The following is an 18760-nucleotide window of genomic DNA, read 5'->3' as shown; positions in this document are numbered from 1 at the left end:
CCTGAAATATGTGGTGGAGGAGACAGCAAAATGCTTCTCACCTCCAGAACCTACAACTTAAATGTAAACAGTCTCAAGACCAAGAATAGTGACTTCTAAGAGAGAGAAAAAGAACTATATATAAATCTATAAATGCCTACCAAAATTCCCAGAGGAAGACATTCAGGTCTCAATCTCAGTGAACCCTTTGAACTATGCCTCAGAGAAATCCAAATTCCTACACAGATAATAGGGCTGTAAAAGATTTATGGGTAACTATTTGAAAGAGACCTATACTCTAGTTTTAGCAACTCCCAAACCCTAACTTTCCATGAAACTACCCCTGTTACCACTACAGTATTTCTTCTTAGGTATTATATCCAATAGCTATAAGGTGATGTGGCAAGAGTTTATTCTTCAGAGAAAGAGTAATACTCAATACTTGAATTGTAACACTGACATTTTCTGGAGTAGGAATAAAATAACCAGATGACCAAGTTTCAATTCTGGAATAGAAGCCCTGTATAATCACTTCCGTTTGAATGTGGGTGGATCCGTAAATATCATGAGACATTCTCTCTTTCGTTGGGCTACGTTATATGCTGAAGTGATGGGAGAGTCACTCCCATGATTACACTCTGTCATTTAGGACTCTGTCTTAGCAGGCTAGGGAGATTCTCCTGGTAGCCTTCAAAAAGGAATCAGCCATGTTGTGAGAGGGTGACGTAGCTAGGCCTTGAGGGAACTTTTAGGAACTAAGAGTGACCCCAGGCTGACATCCAGCCAGAAAATAAGGGCCTCAGGCCTACAAATGCAAGGAACTGAATTCTTCCAACAATCCTAAGGAGCTTTGAAAAGGACCCTGAGCCTCTGAGAAGATCACACCCAAATGAGACCTTTATTTGATTTTATTTTTATTTTTTGAAACTATAAATTTCTACATGTAATATTTTATTATTAAATTTATGAAGACATGGCTCTCGTCATGATTGTTTATAGAGGTCAGATAATGCAAATAACAGCAAGTAGACTTGTATTTTTTTGAAGATGATCTCTGCATTGTATTATTATTATTATTATTATTATTGAGACAAGGTCTCACTATGTTGTCCAGGCTGGTTTTGAACTCCTGAGCTCAAGCGATCCTCCCACCTCAGCCACCCAAATTGCTGGGATTACAAGCGTGAGCCACTATACTCAGCCAACATCTTGATTTTAGAGTGGTGAAACCTTGAGTTTAGGACCCAGCTAACCCAGAACTAGGAACCTTACCAATGGAAACCGTATGATAACGAATTTGTGCTGCTTTAAGCTGCTCACTTTATGGTAACTTTCTATGCAGCATTAAAAACATATAAACACCTTGATAAATAAAATAAACTGACAAAATTAGTTTTAGGAACTTTCTGTAGCAGCATCTTTCAATAACTAAATCCCCATTGGTCTTACCAGATAGCTACAGTATTTTCAGACTTTTAAAATGTATTAAAAACTAATATATACCCAAGAATATTTTAGGTATATTTTAGTGGTTCTCCAGAGCATCGTAGATGACAAACTAAAACTAAAACTCCTTAAGTGATGAGAGAATGCCAAGCCAATGATTATTCAACCATATAACTCCAACAAGGATAAAAGAAAATTTTTGTAATAATAGTATATATGATGTATATACATATATACACATAGAAACAAAGGGCACTTACTCCGAAAGTTGTTCACTGGTAAGACTCCAGGATGATAGAATCCTGCTTTGCAAATGCACTCATAGGCTCCAAGAACGAATCCTAGGCCTTTAATTGGCATACACTATGAAGAAGAAAAGACAGCAACATAGTTGATCATGACTTATCTCATGGTATAAAGGCTCGCAGATATCCATCATTGCAAATGGTAACAGAAAACTAACACATTTTCCAGAAATAAAATAGCTCTTTTTTGAACTTTTTAGTTTTGTTGTGCCAACAATTTTTTTTTTAGAAGTCGTAAATTAAGTTTCCTTTCTAAATTTATGCCATTACAGCTGCAGTTGCACACATCTTTACTTCCTGTGGCAATGGAATGAGTTAATTACTAGACATAGTTTTTCTTTTTAATGCCTCACATATCATCTTCTTGCTTTAATTGTTCCAAAGCCTATAAGAGCATTTCAAAAGTGATTCCATACTGAATGTTTCTGTCAAAGCAAAGGTAGGTAGGTGGGTAGATAGGCAGGTAGGTAGGTAAACAGATAAATAAAATTTAAGATGTAAAAATTGCTTTTACGAATTAAATAGTCATCAAATTTTATCCTGGAATCAATCAAAATAACACAGATTGATAAAATAATAAAACAAGTAAATTTAAAAATGCAAATTTAGAAGACAAAAATAAAGATGAATTAATTATTCCAGGGCTGTTTACCTAAAATCTGTTTAATAGATAAATGTTTTACATATACATATAAAGAAGAAAAACAGCTTTCAAAATATGTCACTATCAAAAACAATAGACATCTGCCAAAAATTGAATCTTGACTTCTTTCAAGCGTCAAGGATATAACCTAGCAAGCAAAAAATATAATTTTAACCAAGTAAAATTTAGCTTAACATACTTCATTTTTGCTACATTTAATTACATAGCAAGGAATAACTTCTACTAAACTACAAAAACTACATCAGTAAAACTGGAGAATTTAAATAATCTAATCAACACTGAAATTTCTTTCATGATATTGCTCTACCATGATTCCAACACATTGCCTTTTTACCACTATAATCTATTAAAGGAACTTAGAATCTAGTGAATTTAAGAATTATAAGATGTCTCTCTTTTCAGAGGCCCTTGAGATAAAATTTTAAATAATTTAAATAATTCCATAATCTAAGCTTAAATGATTAGCATTAAGATCAATATTACACATCACAAAAACTCCAGCAATTAGATAAGCATTTGTATGTAAGATAAAAAAAGCTAATACATATTCTAAAGTCAGAGACATAGCAAGAAATCTCTGAAAAAGAGCTTTCTAAAGGACCTTCTTGAATATTTTAATTTCATTAATACCCTCTTCTTTTCCATCTAACACACACATATCCAATTTCTATGTTGCAATTGAAAACACATTTCCTAACCCAGAGCAAAATAAAATAGCAAAAGAGTACCAGTCGATTCAACTGAGTTAGCAAGTATTTACGAAATAACCGCAGCATGCATAGAGAATGCCTATAGAACCTAATGAAAATAACATGTACTGTTTATAAAGCTCCAGTTATACAATAGGTCAAATCATATTTCTAAACTATGTAAATAAAAAAGTAATTATAACATGTATTTAGGAGAAGCACTAGTATTATGGAAAGAGCATATTAGTTGTGGTCAGTCAGAAAAGATAAATTCGAAATCTGACTTCATCACTTCCCAACCACGTGGATTTGGGCTGTTCTCTTAACGTCTCTGAGCCTTACTGTCTTTAATTAATGAGAATAACTATTCCACCAGACACAGACATAGTCTGAAAAAGGTGGAGCCACCATAAGAGGAAGAGAAAAATAAAGGACGACTCCAGTGTTTTTGGCCTGAGCAAACTTAAGTATGGAGTTATCATTCAACTGATCTAAGGAAGTCTTTAGATTTAGGGAAAAGATCAGAAGGTGTTTTGGAAATGCTCACGGTGAAGTGATTATTCAAAAATTTAGATCTACATCTCAAATACGTAGTTTGATAAACTAGTATGACGTTTAGAAGAGATGTCTGGGCTGTATAATTTGTGAATCATTTGCATAAAGATCATAGATAAATCCATGAGATTAGATAAGACTAAATCACTAAGCAGTGCCTTCAGTCAGTGAAGGAAACAGATCCAAAAATATGAGAGTAATCCGGCTGCAACATCTGCCACCTCATTGATTGCCAGGATTGATTCAGCTAATCTGGCTGACTTGGCAGGTGTCTTTTTCCTTCCTCACTACTCCATGTGTGTCCTTCCTGAAGCTACTTGCTAGGTCAAAGAGGATGACCTTCCCAAATAGAGGAGAACCATTCTTCACTCAAGGGTACACAAGCTGCTGTGTTCCCCTGCTAGAACCTCTAAACATACTATCAAGGAAATAGGTCCAAGTGGTGAGACTCAGGATACTTCAGAGCTAAAATGTTAGGCAGAAAGAAAGAATCAAAGGATCCTGAGAAGAGCAATTCAATGGGGTATCATTACTTCCGTTACGACATCGCGATACTATGAATATAGCATGTGGAGTTTGTTGTAAGTTAGATTTACTAAATATTCATCCAGCAAGGATTTGTAAACTAAGGTAAACCAGGTAAACTAAGTCTTAGATACTAAGACTACATTAGAATTCTTGAAATATTTTACCTTGCTGAAATTCAGAGGTCAATGCTATTCATTAGAACATAGAACATCACTGATTTCATGATGATATGACTCAGCACTGCAACAGTGACTCAGTTCAGAATTTTAAATTCTTATGGAAGATCTGAAAGTTTATTGTAATTAAAGTATCTCTCTGCTATAAACTAATTCTACAGCCAACATAAAAAAATGAATGTTTAAAAAATTGAATTGATTAGATCTGGTACATATTGCCAAATAAAATATTCCTTGAACTTGAAAGAAATGCCTCCTGATTTTATTACATAAAACACAGAAACATGAATTATTAGCTATCTTAAACTTGTTATTCTATTAATAAATAATTTTATGATCTCAAAGGAAAGAAAAAAAAACTTTGTCAATTAAAATCAATAAAAGCAGATCATCCTGCTGTACTGACTCCACCTCCAAGACAGCAGGGCCCGCACGGAACCAAATGTGCTACTGTTTTCATGCTTTTGCCTTGAAGTATACAAGTTGTCTTGGCTTATTTTTTTTTATGAAGAATTGTAAATTTTCAATAAACTTGCAAGGCATATTTTCTTGCTGTACCCACCATGATTCCCTTGCTACTTCATCCCTGTTACCTCCTAAACAAAATTATACATTTTTAAGATTAGGAAATTAGTTTAGTTAACCTAGTTTAAAAAAAAAAAAAACTGTAAATAGAGTGATGCTCAACTAATGTTTAGTCTGGGTTTGGGCTGAGGGGCTGCTTGTTAAGTAGCACTTCTTTTTCCTCCATGAGGGTAGCTGCTCCATGAGTAGCCTTTGATAAAAATTGATAAAAATATAAAAATTAAGAGTTATTGTTATGGGATCCTTGGAGTGTCATTTTGCCAGCCAGAAACCTCTGTGGCCAGTGGCTCCTCAGCCTGACTTTTGCTCTGGCCTGCTAGGCACATTATGCCCACTCAGCCTGGAAGGCTGTCCTTGGCTCCCGCTACCAGCCTGGATCCCACACCTGCCAAGGGCGAGCCAGATGTGGAGCAGTGGGGGTGTGTGAGTGAGTGTGGGGTCCACACACTGTGTGCAGCAAGGCACACCAGCTGCAGAAGGGAGGACAGCTCTAGGCACTGGCAAGGGCACTGGCTCCCTGCAAGACTGCAGCTGAACCAGGTGTACCATAAGCAGCTTCGATGGCTGTATTAGTCCACTCTCATGCTGTTATAAGAACACACCCAAGACTGGGTAATTTATAAAGGAAAGAGTCTTAATGGACTCACAGTTACACATGGCTGGGGAGGCCTCATAATCATGGCGGAAGGCAAAAGAGAAGCAAAGGCACATCTCACATAGCAGCAAGCAGGAGAACGTGTGCAGAGGAACTGCCCTTTATAAAACCATCAGATCTCGTGAGACTTATTCACTTTCAAGATAACAGCATGGGAAAAACTCACCCCCATGATTCAATTACTTCCTACCAGTTCCCTCCCATGATATATGGGGATTATGATAGGAACAATTCAAGATGAGATTTGGGTGGGCACATAGCCAAACCATATCATTCCACCCCAGCCCCTCCCAAATCTCATGTCCTCACATTTCAAAACAAATCATGCCTTCCCAACTGTTCCCCAAAGTCTTAATTCATTTCAGCATTAACTCAAAAGTCCACAGTCCAATGTCTAATCTGGGACAAGGCAAGCCCCTTCTGCCTATCAACCTATAAGATCAAAAACAAGTCAGTTACTTCCTGGATACAATGGGGGTACAGGCATTGGGTAAATACACCCATTCCAAATGGGATAAATTGGCCAACACAAAGGGGCTACAGGCCTCATGAAAGTCTAAAATCCAGCAGGACAGTCAAATCTTAAAGCTCCAAAATGATCTCCTTTAACTGCATGTCTCACAACCAGGTCATGCTGATGCAAGAAGTGGGTTCCCATGGTCTTGGGAAGCTCTCCCTCTATGGCTTTGCATGGTAAAGTCCACCTCCTGGCTGCTTTCATGGGCTAGTGTTGAGTGTCTGTGGCTTTTCCAGGCACACAGTGCTAGCTGTTGGTGGATCTACCATTCTGAGATCTGGAGGATGGTGGTCCTCTTCTCACAGCTCCACTAGGCAGTGCCCCAGTGGGGACTCTGTGTTGGGGCTCCCACTGCACATTTTCCTTCTGTACTGCCCTAGAAGAGGTTCTTCATGAGGGACCCACCCCTGCAGCACACCTCTGCCTGGACATCCAGGTGTTTCTATGCATCCTCTGAAATCTAGGCAGAGGTTCCCAAACCTCAATTCTTGACTTCTGTGCACCCACAGGCCCAACAACACGTGGAAGCCACCAAGGTTTGGGGCTTGACCCTCTGAAGCAATGGTCTGAGCTGTACCTTGGCCCCTTTTAGCCACAGCTGAGACACAGTGCACCAAGTCCTAAGACTGCACAAAGCAGGGGAGCCCTGGAGCCAGCCCATGAAACCATTTTCTCCTCCTGGGCCTCCAGGCCTGTGATGGGAGGGACTGCCATGAAGACCTCTGACATGCCCTAGAGACATTTTTCACCATTGTCTTGGTGATTATGCAAATTTCTGCATTTCCTTGTTACTTATGTAAATTTCTGCAGCCAGCTAGAATTTCTTCTCAGAAAATGGGTTTTTATTTTTTACTGCATTGCCAGGCTGCAAATTTTCCAAAATTTTATGCTCTGCTTCTCTTTTAAACATAAGTTCCAATTACAAATCATATCTTTGTGAATGAATAAAACTAAATGCTTTTAAAAGCACCCAAGTCATCCCTTGATCACCTTTCTGCTTAGAAATTTCTTCTGCTAGATACCCTAAATCCTCTCTCTCAAGTAAAAAGTTCCACAGATCTCTAGGGCAGGGGCAAAATGCCACCAGTCTCTTTGCTAAAACATAGTAAGAATCACCTTTGCTCCAGTTTCCAACAAGTTCCTCATCTCTATCTGGAACAGCTCAGCCTGGACTTCATTGTCTATATCACTATCAGCATTTTGGTCAAAACCATTCAACAAATCTCTAGGAAGCTCCACACTTTCCCACAGCCTCCTGTCTTCTTCTAAGCCCTCCAAACTGTTCCAACCTCTATCTATTACCCAGTTCTAAAGTAAATTCCACATTTTAGGGTATCTTAATAGCAGTACCCCACTCTACCGGTACCAATTTACTGTATTAGTCTGTTCTCAAGCTGCTATAAGGATACACCCAAGACCTATAGAGGAAAGAGATTTAAAAGAGTCACACTTCCACATGGATGGGGAAGCCTCATAAATATGATGGAGGGCAAAAGAGGAGCCAAAGCATGTCTTACATGGTGGCAGACAAGACAGCATGCGAAGAGGAACTGCCCTTTATAAAACCATCAAATCTCATGAGACTTATTCACTATCATGAGAACAGCATGGAAAAAACCTGCCCCCATGATTCAATTACCTCCTACCAGGTCCCTCCAACAACACATGGGGATTACGGGAGCTAAAACTCAAGATGAGACTTGGGTGGGAATAAAGCCAAACCATATCAACAGCTAACACCAAGAAACGTGGTGTGGTGCCCAGAAGCTTGGGGATGCCAGGAACCACAGAGACCTAAAAAGGATGTCACAGCCCTGGCTCAGGGAGCTTCCAGGTCTGGGATCCCCAAAGGGCCACAGCTCTTCTTTCCTTCTCTATTCTTTCCTTCTTGTCACCCACAATATGGCATGCAAGGGGCGTGTTTCAGCCCTGTTTGTGTTACAGCTTTTTTAGCCCCACCATTCACTGGGTCCCAAGTTCTTGTACTCCATCCAGGAAGAAAGTACACAGACAACTGGAGGGTCAACAAGATAAAGAGGCGCTTTATTGAGCAATAGAACAGCTCAGAGACCTGCAGTGGGGAACTCCTCTCTGTAGCCAGAATGTTCCAACAAGTGTTCGGCTCTCAGCAGAGAGGGTAGCTCCTCTCTGTGAGGCAGGTCATCCTGAGGATTGTCGAGCTCTCAGCAGAGAGGTTAATTTCTTTCTGCAACTGGATGTCCCATCATCTCCTCAGCCCTCAGCAAAGAGGAGACCCTGGGGTGGGCAGCTCCTGTCTGCAGTTGGTTGTCCCATCATCTCCTTGAGTCTGGCTGAGTGCAGGGCTTTTATGGGCCTCAGCGGGGAGGAAGTACATGTCCATTGGTCCATGGGTGGCCATGGACAGGTCCGGAAAAGGCACCACCTCCCCTGTCTGAAGGTGGAGCTTCACTGGGGACCCTCCCCTCTTCTTCCCAGGATCTTGTCTGATGCCTGCCACCATTCATGGCACCCAGGCTGTTTGTGCCAAGGGATGCCTGCAGGCCAATGCCAAGCTGCCCTCAGCACCCGCTGGGCCTCCCTCCCATGCTCATTGGTGCCCAAAGTCTAGAGGGGGCCAAGGTGGCAGGGGCTGGCCTGTCAGCACTGTCCCAAACATGCACACACCCTGTCAGGTGGCAACAGCACCTGGGCTCAGCTTCAACTTTGCTCCATGATTGGAGTGGGCACTGAAAGCAAGGAGAGGCCAGGCAATGGGAGCAGACACCTCCAAGCCTGTGTGGGCAAGGGAGGGGGCCTTCCCAGGCCCCCCAAGAGTGCAAAATGCCTGGGTCTGCAGCCACTACTTGGGCAGCTGCAGCCACACTTGGGAGTGCAGGAATCTTGCCTGCTCCCAGGTCCCACTGGCTCCATGGAGCACAGCACTGCCCCGGACCCAGCTCCACCTCTGCCCGTCCTTCATGCCTGACCATGCTGCTCCACCACCAGCAGGTGACCTGGCCTGGCCTCATTGTGATGGCCCCCAGGGCAAAGGGTGAGATGCAGGTGGTACAGTGGACCTGGCCAACCCCACACAAATGACTCCCATGTTCCTGGGGCCAGCCCCATGAGTCCTGGCTGCACCTTTGGCCTGGTGCTTATGGGCCCATGGGACATGGCAGGGAGCAAGGTTGAGGCCACAGCAGAGGTTCTGGGCCTGGGAACAGGTTCTGCCTGCAAGGCACCCCATGCAAGGGTGGGGGTGGTGCAGTTGACTGCCTCAGGGACCCAGGGCACAGAGGACCCACCGCCACCACTACTGCTCCCACAACCACTCCTGCTGCCACCGCTCTCACCTCACCACTGCAGCTGGCATAATGATAGCAGCTGCTCTGGATGGCCCACCATTGCTGTCATTATTGTACCCCTGAATGAGGAAGCTGCTTACAATACTGGAAGCCTACTTTGATGAACCTTAACAAGCCACTAGCAGAGATTTACAAAAGACAGCTCTTAAGAACTCACAATCAAATCCAGGTTTCTAGGAGCAGACCAGATCCAACTGTGTAAGATATGGTGGTCAACAGTTTAGAGTGAAGTGGATAAATTTCTAGAAACATACATACTATCAAGATTCAATCATAAATAATAAAAAAAGATATATAACTAGTAAGGATATTAAATTCAGTAATCAAAAAAATTTCCCAATAAAAAAGTGCCCATAACCAGATGTCTTCACTGCAGAATTCTACTAAACATGTATAAAAGAATTAACAACAATCTTCCTTAAACTCTTGCAAAAAATTGAAGACAAGCCCAGGCACGGTGGCTCACACCTGTAATCCCAGCACTTTGGGAGGCTGAGGCAGGTGGATCATGAGGTCAGGAGATCGAGACCATCCTAGCCAACATGGTGAAACCCCATCTCTGCTAAAAATACAAAAATTAGCCAGGCGTGGTGGCGTGTGCCTGTAGTCCCAGCTACTCAGGAGGCTGAGGCACAAGAATCACTTGAACCCAGGAGGCGGAGGTTGCAGTGAGCCGAGATCACGCCACTGCACTCCAGCCTGGGTGACAGAGCAAAACCCTGTCTCAAAAATAAAAAATAAAAAAAATTGAAGAGAAAGGAACACTTCCAAACTCATTTTATGATGTCAGCACTACACTATACCAAAGCCAGTTAAGTATACTGTTGGAAAAGAAAACAATAGACAAATATTTCTCATGAATATTGATGCAAAAATCTCAAACCAAATTCAACAGAAATTCAACAGACATTAAAAAGGATTATACACCATGAACAAGTGGAATTCATTTCTAGAATTCAAGGATAGTTAAACATACAAAAATCAATCAGTGTAGTTACAAACATCAACAGAATGAAGGACAAAACCAAACGATCATCTCAAGTGATGCAGAGAAAGCATCTGACACAATGTAACACCCTTTTATAATAAAAACACCCAACAGACTAGAAATAGGAGGAAATTACCTCAACATATTAAAGATCATATGTGAAAAACCACAGATAACATCATACTCAATGGTAAAAAACTGAAAACTTTTCCTCTAAGCTCAGGTACAAGGTGTGAAAGCCTTCTCTCTCCACTTTCACTAAACATAGTACTGCAAGTCCTTGCCAGGACAATTAGTCAAGAAGAAAAAACTAAAGGGCATCCAAAAAGGAAATTAAAAAGTAAAATTATCTTTGTTCACAGATGACAAGATCTTATATAATTTGAGTGTAGAAAACCCTGAAATTCCACACACAAAAAAACTACTAGAACTAATAAATGTATCCAGCAAACATGTAGGATAAAAAATCAACATGCCAAAATTGGTTGTTTCTATATACTAATAATGAATAATCCAAAAGTAAGTTGAGAAACAGTCTCATTTACAATAATATAAAGAAGAATAAAATGACAATATCAAAAAGAATAAAATGATTAGGAGTAACCAAGAAGGTGAAAGAAGTATACTCTGAAAACTGTAAAATATTGCTGAAAGAAATGTTAAAAGATATTAAGTGACAGTGACATCCAGTATTCATTGCAACACTGAATTGAAAGATTTAATATTGTTAAAATATCCATACTGTTCAAAGCAAAGTAAAACTACAGATTGAATGTAATCCATATCAAAATCCTAACGACATTTTTTGCAGAAATCAAAAAAATGTCCTAAACTTATATGGAATCCCAAGGACCTGAAATCATCAAAACAATCTTGAAAAAGAACTAAGTTGGAGGCATCACACTTTCTGATTTCAAAACACATTACAAAGCTATAGTAATCAAAACAGTGTGGTACTGGCATAAAGACAGACATATAGACAAATGGAATAGACAGCCCAGAAATAAACCCTTACATATAATGTTCAAATTCTCTTCAACAACTCAGCGAGGACAGGACATTCTCTTCAACAGGTGGTATTTGGAAAATGGAATATGCACATGCAAAAGAATAAAGTCAAACCTTTACCTAACACCAAATACAAAACTTAATCAAAATGATTTAAGACTTACTTAAACATAACACCTAAAAGTATAAAACTCTAGAAGAAAAATGGGAAAAGCCTTATGACATTAGATTTGGGAATGGTTTCTTGGATATGACATCAAATCCACAACCAACAAAACCAAAAATAGACAAATGGGACTACATCAAATTTAAAAACTTATTTGCATCAAAGAATGCAATACAATCAACAGAATGAAAAGTCAGCCTACAGAATGGGAGAAAACATTTGCAAACCATGTATCTGATAAAGGGCTAATATCCAGAGCATATAAAGAACTCCTGCAACACAATGACACAGAAAAACAAATAATCTGATTTTAAATGGGCAAATTTCTGCAAAGAAAATATACCAACGGCCAATAAGCCAATGAAAAAATGTTAAACATCACTAAATACTTAGAGAAATGCAAATCAAAACCACAATGAGATATTATCCCACCTCCATTAGTATGGCCACTATCAAAAAATTATAATAATAATAAATGTTTCTGAGGATGTGGAAAAGATTGGAACCCTTGTGCACTGTTGGTGAAAACATGAAATGGTGTAGCCACTATGGAAAACAGTATGAAGTTTCTCGAAAAAATTAAAAATAGAATTACTATATGATCTTGAAATCCCTTTTTGGTATGTATCCAAAATAATTGAAAGCAGGAATTTGAAGAGATATTTGCATACCCATATTCATAGTGGCACTATTTAAAATAGCCAAGAGTTGTAAGTAACCCAAATACCCATCAACAAATAAATGGATAAACAAAATGTGATATATAAAAATAATGGAATATTATCCAGAATTGAAAAGAGAAGGAAACTCTATCATCTGCTTCAACATGGTTGAACATAGAGGACATTATGCTAGGTGAAATAAGCCTAGCACAAAAAGCCAAATACTCTATGATACCACCTATATGTGGTACCTGAAGTAGATAAACTCATAGAATTAGAAAGTGGAATGGTGTTTTCCAAGGGTTAGGCACAAGGGAATATGAGGAGTTGTTCAATGGGTGTAGAGTTTCCATTTTGCAACATGAAAAATTTTTAGAGCTCTGTCACACAACAATGTGAATATAAATAACATTACCGAATTGTACACTTAAATAGGTTAAGATAGTCAGATTTTTATATTATGCATTTTTACCACAATTAAATTTTTAAACAAATATTTTAGAGCAAAATGATCTTTCTAGTACAAAGATGTGTATGTAAACATTAAAGGTCGTATTGCAATCGGCATGATGTATATCTCATCTCACATACCTCAGACTGCCAACTCCTGGTAAACATAATTGCAGAGCAAAACCTGGTCAGCCTGACAGTCAAGAAGATTTGTATGGAGGTATTACTGAGAAGTGGAATGGCTAAAATGAAAGCTAAGATGAGGTGCACACAGGGAAGACTTGTTTGGCATTTAACAGAAATAATACTTGTGCCTAAAAACCACATTTATAAATAATTCTGAAAAAAAAACCTTGGACTGAAAAGAGGCGTCAGAAAAAAAAATTCAAATAAATAAAGTTTATGTAATTCCAAATCTTCTAGAAATGGACCTTTAAATGCCTTTTTAAAATTTTTGTTTTGGAATTTTCCTAAAATGTAAAATTCTTTCTGATTTCTCTAAACTGAACACCATGAACAGAATTTAACATCTTCTCCATGAGTCAGAATCATTACTCTGAACAATAGGTACTGAACTGTGTTGAAATTCACTAATGCCCTCTGGAGCCATTGAAAGTTTATGGCTATTTTCTCACACATTAAATAGCCCAGAGTGCTGTATTTTTTGAGTTCTTATGCTTTGTTTTCATGGTTTTTTATTCTTTATTTTGAGCTAGCAGCTCAAAATTTTATCCTAAAATATAGGCTATTTTAATCCTAAAATACAGACTTAACTCTACAAATGTCTTTTCTCCCTTTCAAATCATAGTTATAACTGCCTGTATATCTGGACACTAGATCGCAAAGCATGCAGGGTATATGAGATAATAAAGTAAGAGTAAATAAGATAATAAATAGTTAATATTTGCTGTTTACCACATACCAGGCACTGCTGCACAAGTATTAACTCAATTCTATAGCAACTCTATTATCATTTCCATTTTAGAGATGAGAACTTTGAGGAACAAACTGCTAAAGTAACTTGCCCAAAACCACACAGCTAGCAACTGGCTGAGCCAGGATTCAACCCCAAGGGTGTGGCTCCAAAGAGTATCAATCACTGCCTAGGAAGTATAGGCTCACAGAAGTATTCCATAAACGAGGAGCAGATGCTAGAGCATGGTCACTTTAGAGTCTATTTTGATTGTTTCAACTTTTTTTTTTCTATTCTTCTTGGTTTCAGGCAGTATTCCAGATGGACCAGTTTGCTGGATCATTAAGCTTCAAATAAGGGAAGATTATTAATTTCAAAATGTACATACGAAATATATTTTAAGAAATGCAATTAAGTCTCACACCTGTTACAATTTTTACAAATGAATCTCCCTCTTCCCAATGCAGAGTTCCTCAACTCAAATCTTAGGAAACAAAACCTTCATTTCAGGGCATCCAGGTGCAATGCCTCTTCTCCGCCTAAATTTCCTGAAAACGAAACCCACCTTGTGCCTCAGGTAAGTCTCCGCAGTGGAAACAAAGGTGTTTCTATGGCAGTCTTGTCTGTCACTTCTTTTCTGCTTTAGTGGCGAATGCATAGCTCTCCTTTGTTTTGACCGGAGACTTATCTATTTCCAGCAAGTTTCCTGCTGTATTGATTGCTGAGCCTTATTCAAAAAGCAGATGGCAACACCACAGAGGCATAAAGGAAGATTAAAAGCTTGACACTAGCAAGATGAAGTAGAAATGGAGGCTTCTAGATTTTTAAAAAGGCAGCAGCTTTCAATATTTTTTTACTCCTTCTTTGTAACTTATGAAGAAATACTTTAAAATGTTGGATCTTCTCATCTGGGCTGGGAGCGGCGGCTCACGCCTGTTATCCCAGCACTTTGGCAGACGGAGGCAGGTGGATCGTGAGGTCAGGCATTCGAGACCAGCCTGGCCAACATAGTGAAACCCATCTCTACTAAAAATACCAAAAATAAGCTGGGTGTGGTGGTAGGCACCTGTAATCCCAGCTACTCAGGGGGCTGAGGCAGGAGAATCGCTTGAACCTGGGAGAAGGAAGGAGGTTTCAGTGAGCCGAGATCACGCCACTACACTCCAGCTCGGGCGACAGTGTGAGACTCCATCTCAAAAAAATAAATAAATAAAAATAAAATAAAATAAATAAATGAATGAATCTGCTCATCTGGGAGTGGGTTTGGGGAGACTTTGTACTAAAATAGGTCAATTATATCAACATTCAGTAGCCTCTTTCCCACAACTATTTGCAAGTTTATTAAAGCCAAAGGAGAACACTCAAACAGGAAATCTAAAAGGCCTCCAGGTAATCATACGGTACACATCACTCACATATTTTACCAAACCATCTTCCAGGAAAACAAGAACCCATGAATAACAAATAATGCAGTATTTCACCAGGGAGAAAAAGAACTACATCTTATCTCTATTATTCAGCAGCTGTCAAAACCCAGTTTTAAAAGTATGATAAACTGGGGCAGGGTTGGGGGGCAGAAGAGAGGATGTTTTATTTTATGACATTGTTAAAATTAAAAATGAAACTTTTCTATTATTATTTTTTGAAATGTTCTTATGTTCAATGGAGCCAGCTCTCACAAATCAGGGCTAAGGGATAGCAACACAGCATCTGGTTCAGACACGTTACAAGTCTGCAGACTTCACACTGACACACAGCAAGATGCCTTGTGGGGGCTGAGACTGACTCAGGAAAATGTCAGAATTACATCTCGCTGAGTGAGCAAGCCCAATTTTCTAGGCCGTCCTACAGAAATAGCCCAAAGGCTTGACAAATGTAAATTCTTTATATGTTTGACACTTTCAGATAATGAAACACTCCCCTCCACTAAATCACAAACTCACTATGATGCATCTATGCTCTAACTTTGACACCCCATGCTCCCCGCAGTCACAGTTCACATCACTGGGGACTTTGTTTTCACTCTTGACAGAATTTAACTCTTGCTTACCGAACCCTGTTGTGCATTATTTGCTGAGGCAACAAAAAACAAAGTCATCGTCTGGTTCTCAGGCAGCTTAAAACCCGCAAGCATAAAGAAAAATTGGACCTGTTATAACTATGCTTTACCCTATTTACAACAAAAAACTTCATGTGTGCTTGATTTGTTTGTTTTTGAGTAGTCCTTCTTCAAATATTTTGCTAAAATAAATTGTTGTTTAAAATAAAAAATGCTAAACAAAATAAGTTAATATGAATAATGTCTTTGAATTCAAGATGAATTAAAAATACTTTTAAATGTAAATAAAAGCCATGAGCAGAAACTCCCTCAACTGCTTTTGAGCAAACCAACAAGTCTACTAAATCTACACCCATATGCTCCTAGTAAAATGGAAACCATGTTCCTCCTCCTATTTAAAGCTGATTAATTTCAATATTTGTCCACTCTCACCATACATGTTCCTAGTGACTTCCTCTAGCAAGAATGTTCCCTTTCTTGTTCAACCTTTTCCTCTTTACTAGCAACATTCCTCATTATTAACTGTGCACAAATCTCAGCCATATTAAAACCATAATAATAAAATTAAACCATCTCTCAACCCTAAATTCACTTCCAGTTACTACCCAAACATCTTGAAGGATTTATCTATGCTCATTATCTCCATTTACTTACCTCCCTCATTAAACCAGAGCAATTTGGCTCTCACCACCCTTGCTCCATTGGTCTGATCTTGCCAAATTCACAAGTGATGTTCACATCATTAAATCTATTAGCTATTTTCAGGTCATAATTTTTTAACTTTTCTGCAGAATGAGACACTTCTGACTATTCCCTCGTTCATGAAACACTTCTTTCCTTGACTTCCCATTCTCAAATATTCAACTCTCCTCCTACTTCTTTTGCCACTCCCTTTCAGCCCCGACCTGACATTCTTCCTCTTCCTGGACTTAGCAACTGAGGTTTCCAGGGCTCTGTTCTATACTTATTCTTACTATAAATTTGATCTCTGTGTCATTTTATAACTTTCGTGCAAATGTTAAGGTTATCTGCGTACTTGCTAACTGCAGAAGCCCAGATTAGAAACTTACTTTTCCTTACTCTCCAAGTTCCATCACTTCTACCTTTTAGCTATATGTAAAATCAATGCCTTTCTCATCCCTATTGTCATGACACTAATCTAAGCCTCTATCATCACTCAATAGAATTAGTATAACTGCTTCATATATGGTTTCTCAAATTTGCATTCCTTGAATCCGTTTCTTATATATTACACAGAGTGATCTTACCATTATTTTTAATTATTACTCTTAATTCCATACAGATTACATGAATAAGTTCTTAATATAAAAGTTAAAATAATAAAAATTAAAGTATCTAATACACACACATTTGAAAATGATTTGGCATTGTTTACACAGTTGAAGATGAATGTACCTTACAACAAAGAAATTGTACTCCAAAACATTCAAAATGTGTGTTTATTGAAAAAACACATAAAATGCAATATATTAATTGTAACACTAAAAAAAAGAAAAATGAATGAACTCCATTATATACATAAATATAGATAGATCTAATTAAAACATCAAGAAGCAAATGCAAATTGTGTGAGAGTACATATAATATGATTTCAGTTTTATAAAACTCAGAAACATGTAGAACTTTATAAAGTACACTTTAGGATATATACACATTTGAAACTATAAAGAACAACAGTGATCAACATAAAATTCAGGATAATGATTACTGTTTGGTGAGGGAGACAGGTATAGGATGAGGGAGGAGCACTTGGGATTTCTAACAGACTTGTAACAATCTATTTCTTAAGCTGGATTGTGGGTTCAGTCTTCTTCACTGCAATGTTCCTAAATCCTAGCACAAGCATGGCACATAGTAGGTGCTCAATAAATATTAGTAAAATGAGGGGAAAAAAGAACAAAACTGAACTCAGTTTTTTTCTACGAAACAATAGTTTGTTAGCAAGCTGTAGCACCTACCAAAACAATTAGAACAACTGGATAAAATACGAAAGAAAAAAGAAAAAAAAAAAACCCTATGTAGAGGCATAAGAACGCTTACGTGAAGCCAAAATGGAGGGACCAAGATCCAAGGAAAAAAAAGGAGGTAAATGAAAGTCCTGTGTTCTGCATTTCTGTATTAAACCGAGTATTTCATGATATGAAGCACTGGCGGAAGACTGAGAATCCAGACAGATGTAAGCTGATAAGAAGAAGAGATGCCAGCTAAGTTTTGGCACTCTCACAGGCATGAGAAGAAAAGAAAAAATCAAGTTTGGGGCTAGAAAAATACTCAGGAAGACAAAATCTCAGAGAGAAGGGAAGTACAGAAAAAAAAAAAAAAGAATCTAATCCTCAAAAAAATTTGTTGAATTCTTCATCTGTCTAGGGTGAAACTCTAAGAAGCTAAGCAGAAGCTGAAGAGAAAAAGAGGTCTTTTGCCATATCACAATGTTAAGGAGACTACTTCGGAATTTAGGACCCTCTATGGATAAAGGGTCCTAGTAAACAATCCTGGCTTTCTCAATGATAGCCTCTGTAAGTTAAGAGTGAATAAAAACTAGTCTGAGCCTTTCATGGACTACTATCCATCACTGGGACAGCTCAAGCTTTGGATGGATTAAGGTGATATGTCTATATCAAGTTACTTATCAGAAATAGGTTAAAGCCTCTCTGGAAAAAGATAGTGCATCCAGAACCACTGTAACAACACGATGCCTGACATTCAATCTCAAATTATACCACACAGAAGCCCAAAGATACAGGAGGGAATGAATAGCAATAGAAAGTAAATACGTGAGTAAATCTAAATTAATACTGATGATACAAGACGGTAATAGTAATAATAATATCTCATGGATTTAAGACGTATATTAAATTAAATGCAATATAAAAGGCAGGTGGGGTTGGGCACAGTGGCTCATGCCTGTAATCCCAGCACTTTGGTAGTCCAAGGCTAGAGGATCACTTGAGCTCTGGACTTCAAGACCAGCCTGGGCAACACAGTGAGACCCCATCTCAAAAAAATTTATTTTAAATCAGCAAAGTGTGGTAGTACATGTCTGTATTTCCAGCTACTCAGGGGGCTGA

At 38.6% G+C, this 18760-nt stretch overlaps 1 protein-coding gene across 1 annotated transcript in view; it reads right to left on the bottom strand.

The window, feature by feature from the left end:
- Nucleotides 1-18760, bottom strand: part of GPR158 (G protein-coupled receptor 158) — a 424507-nt gene that overhangs the window by 201994 nt on the left and 203753 nt on the right. Inside the window, exon 3 of the mRNA XM_002820608.5 lies at nucleotides 1686-1788. Coding sequence (XP_002820654.2) covers nucleotides 1686-1788 — 103 coding nt within the window. The remainder of the gene's footprint in view (nucleotides 1-1685; nucleotides 1789-18760) is intronic.

Source organism: Pongo abelii, chromosome 8, assembly GCF_028885655.2.
Source record: "Pongo abelii isolate AG06213 chromosome 8, NHGRI_mPonAbe1-v2.0_pri, whole genome shotgun sequence".
Classification (NCBI taxonomy): Eukaryota; Metazoa; Chordata; class Mammalia; order Primates; family Hominidae; genus Pongo; species Pongo abelii.
Note: the sequence above shows the minus strand (reverse complement) of the source record. Positions and strands in the feature narration are given on the sequence as shown.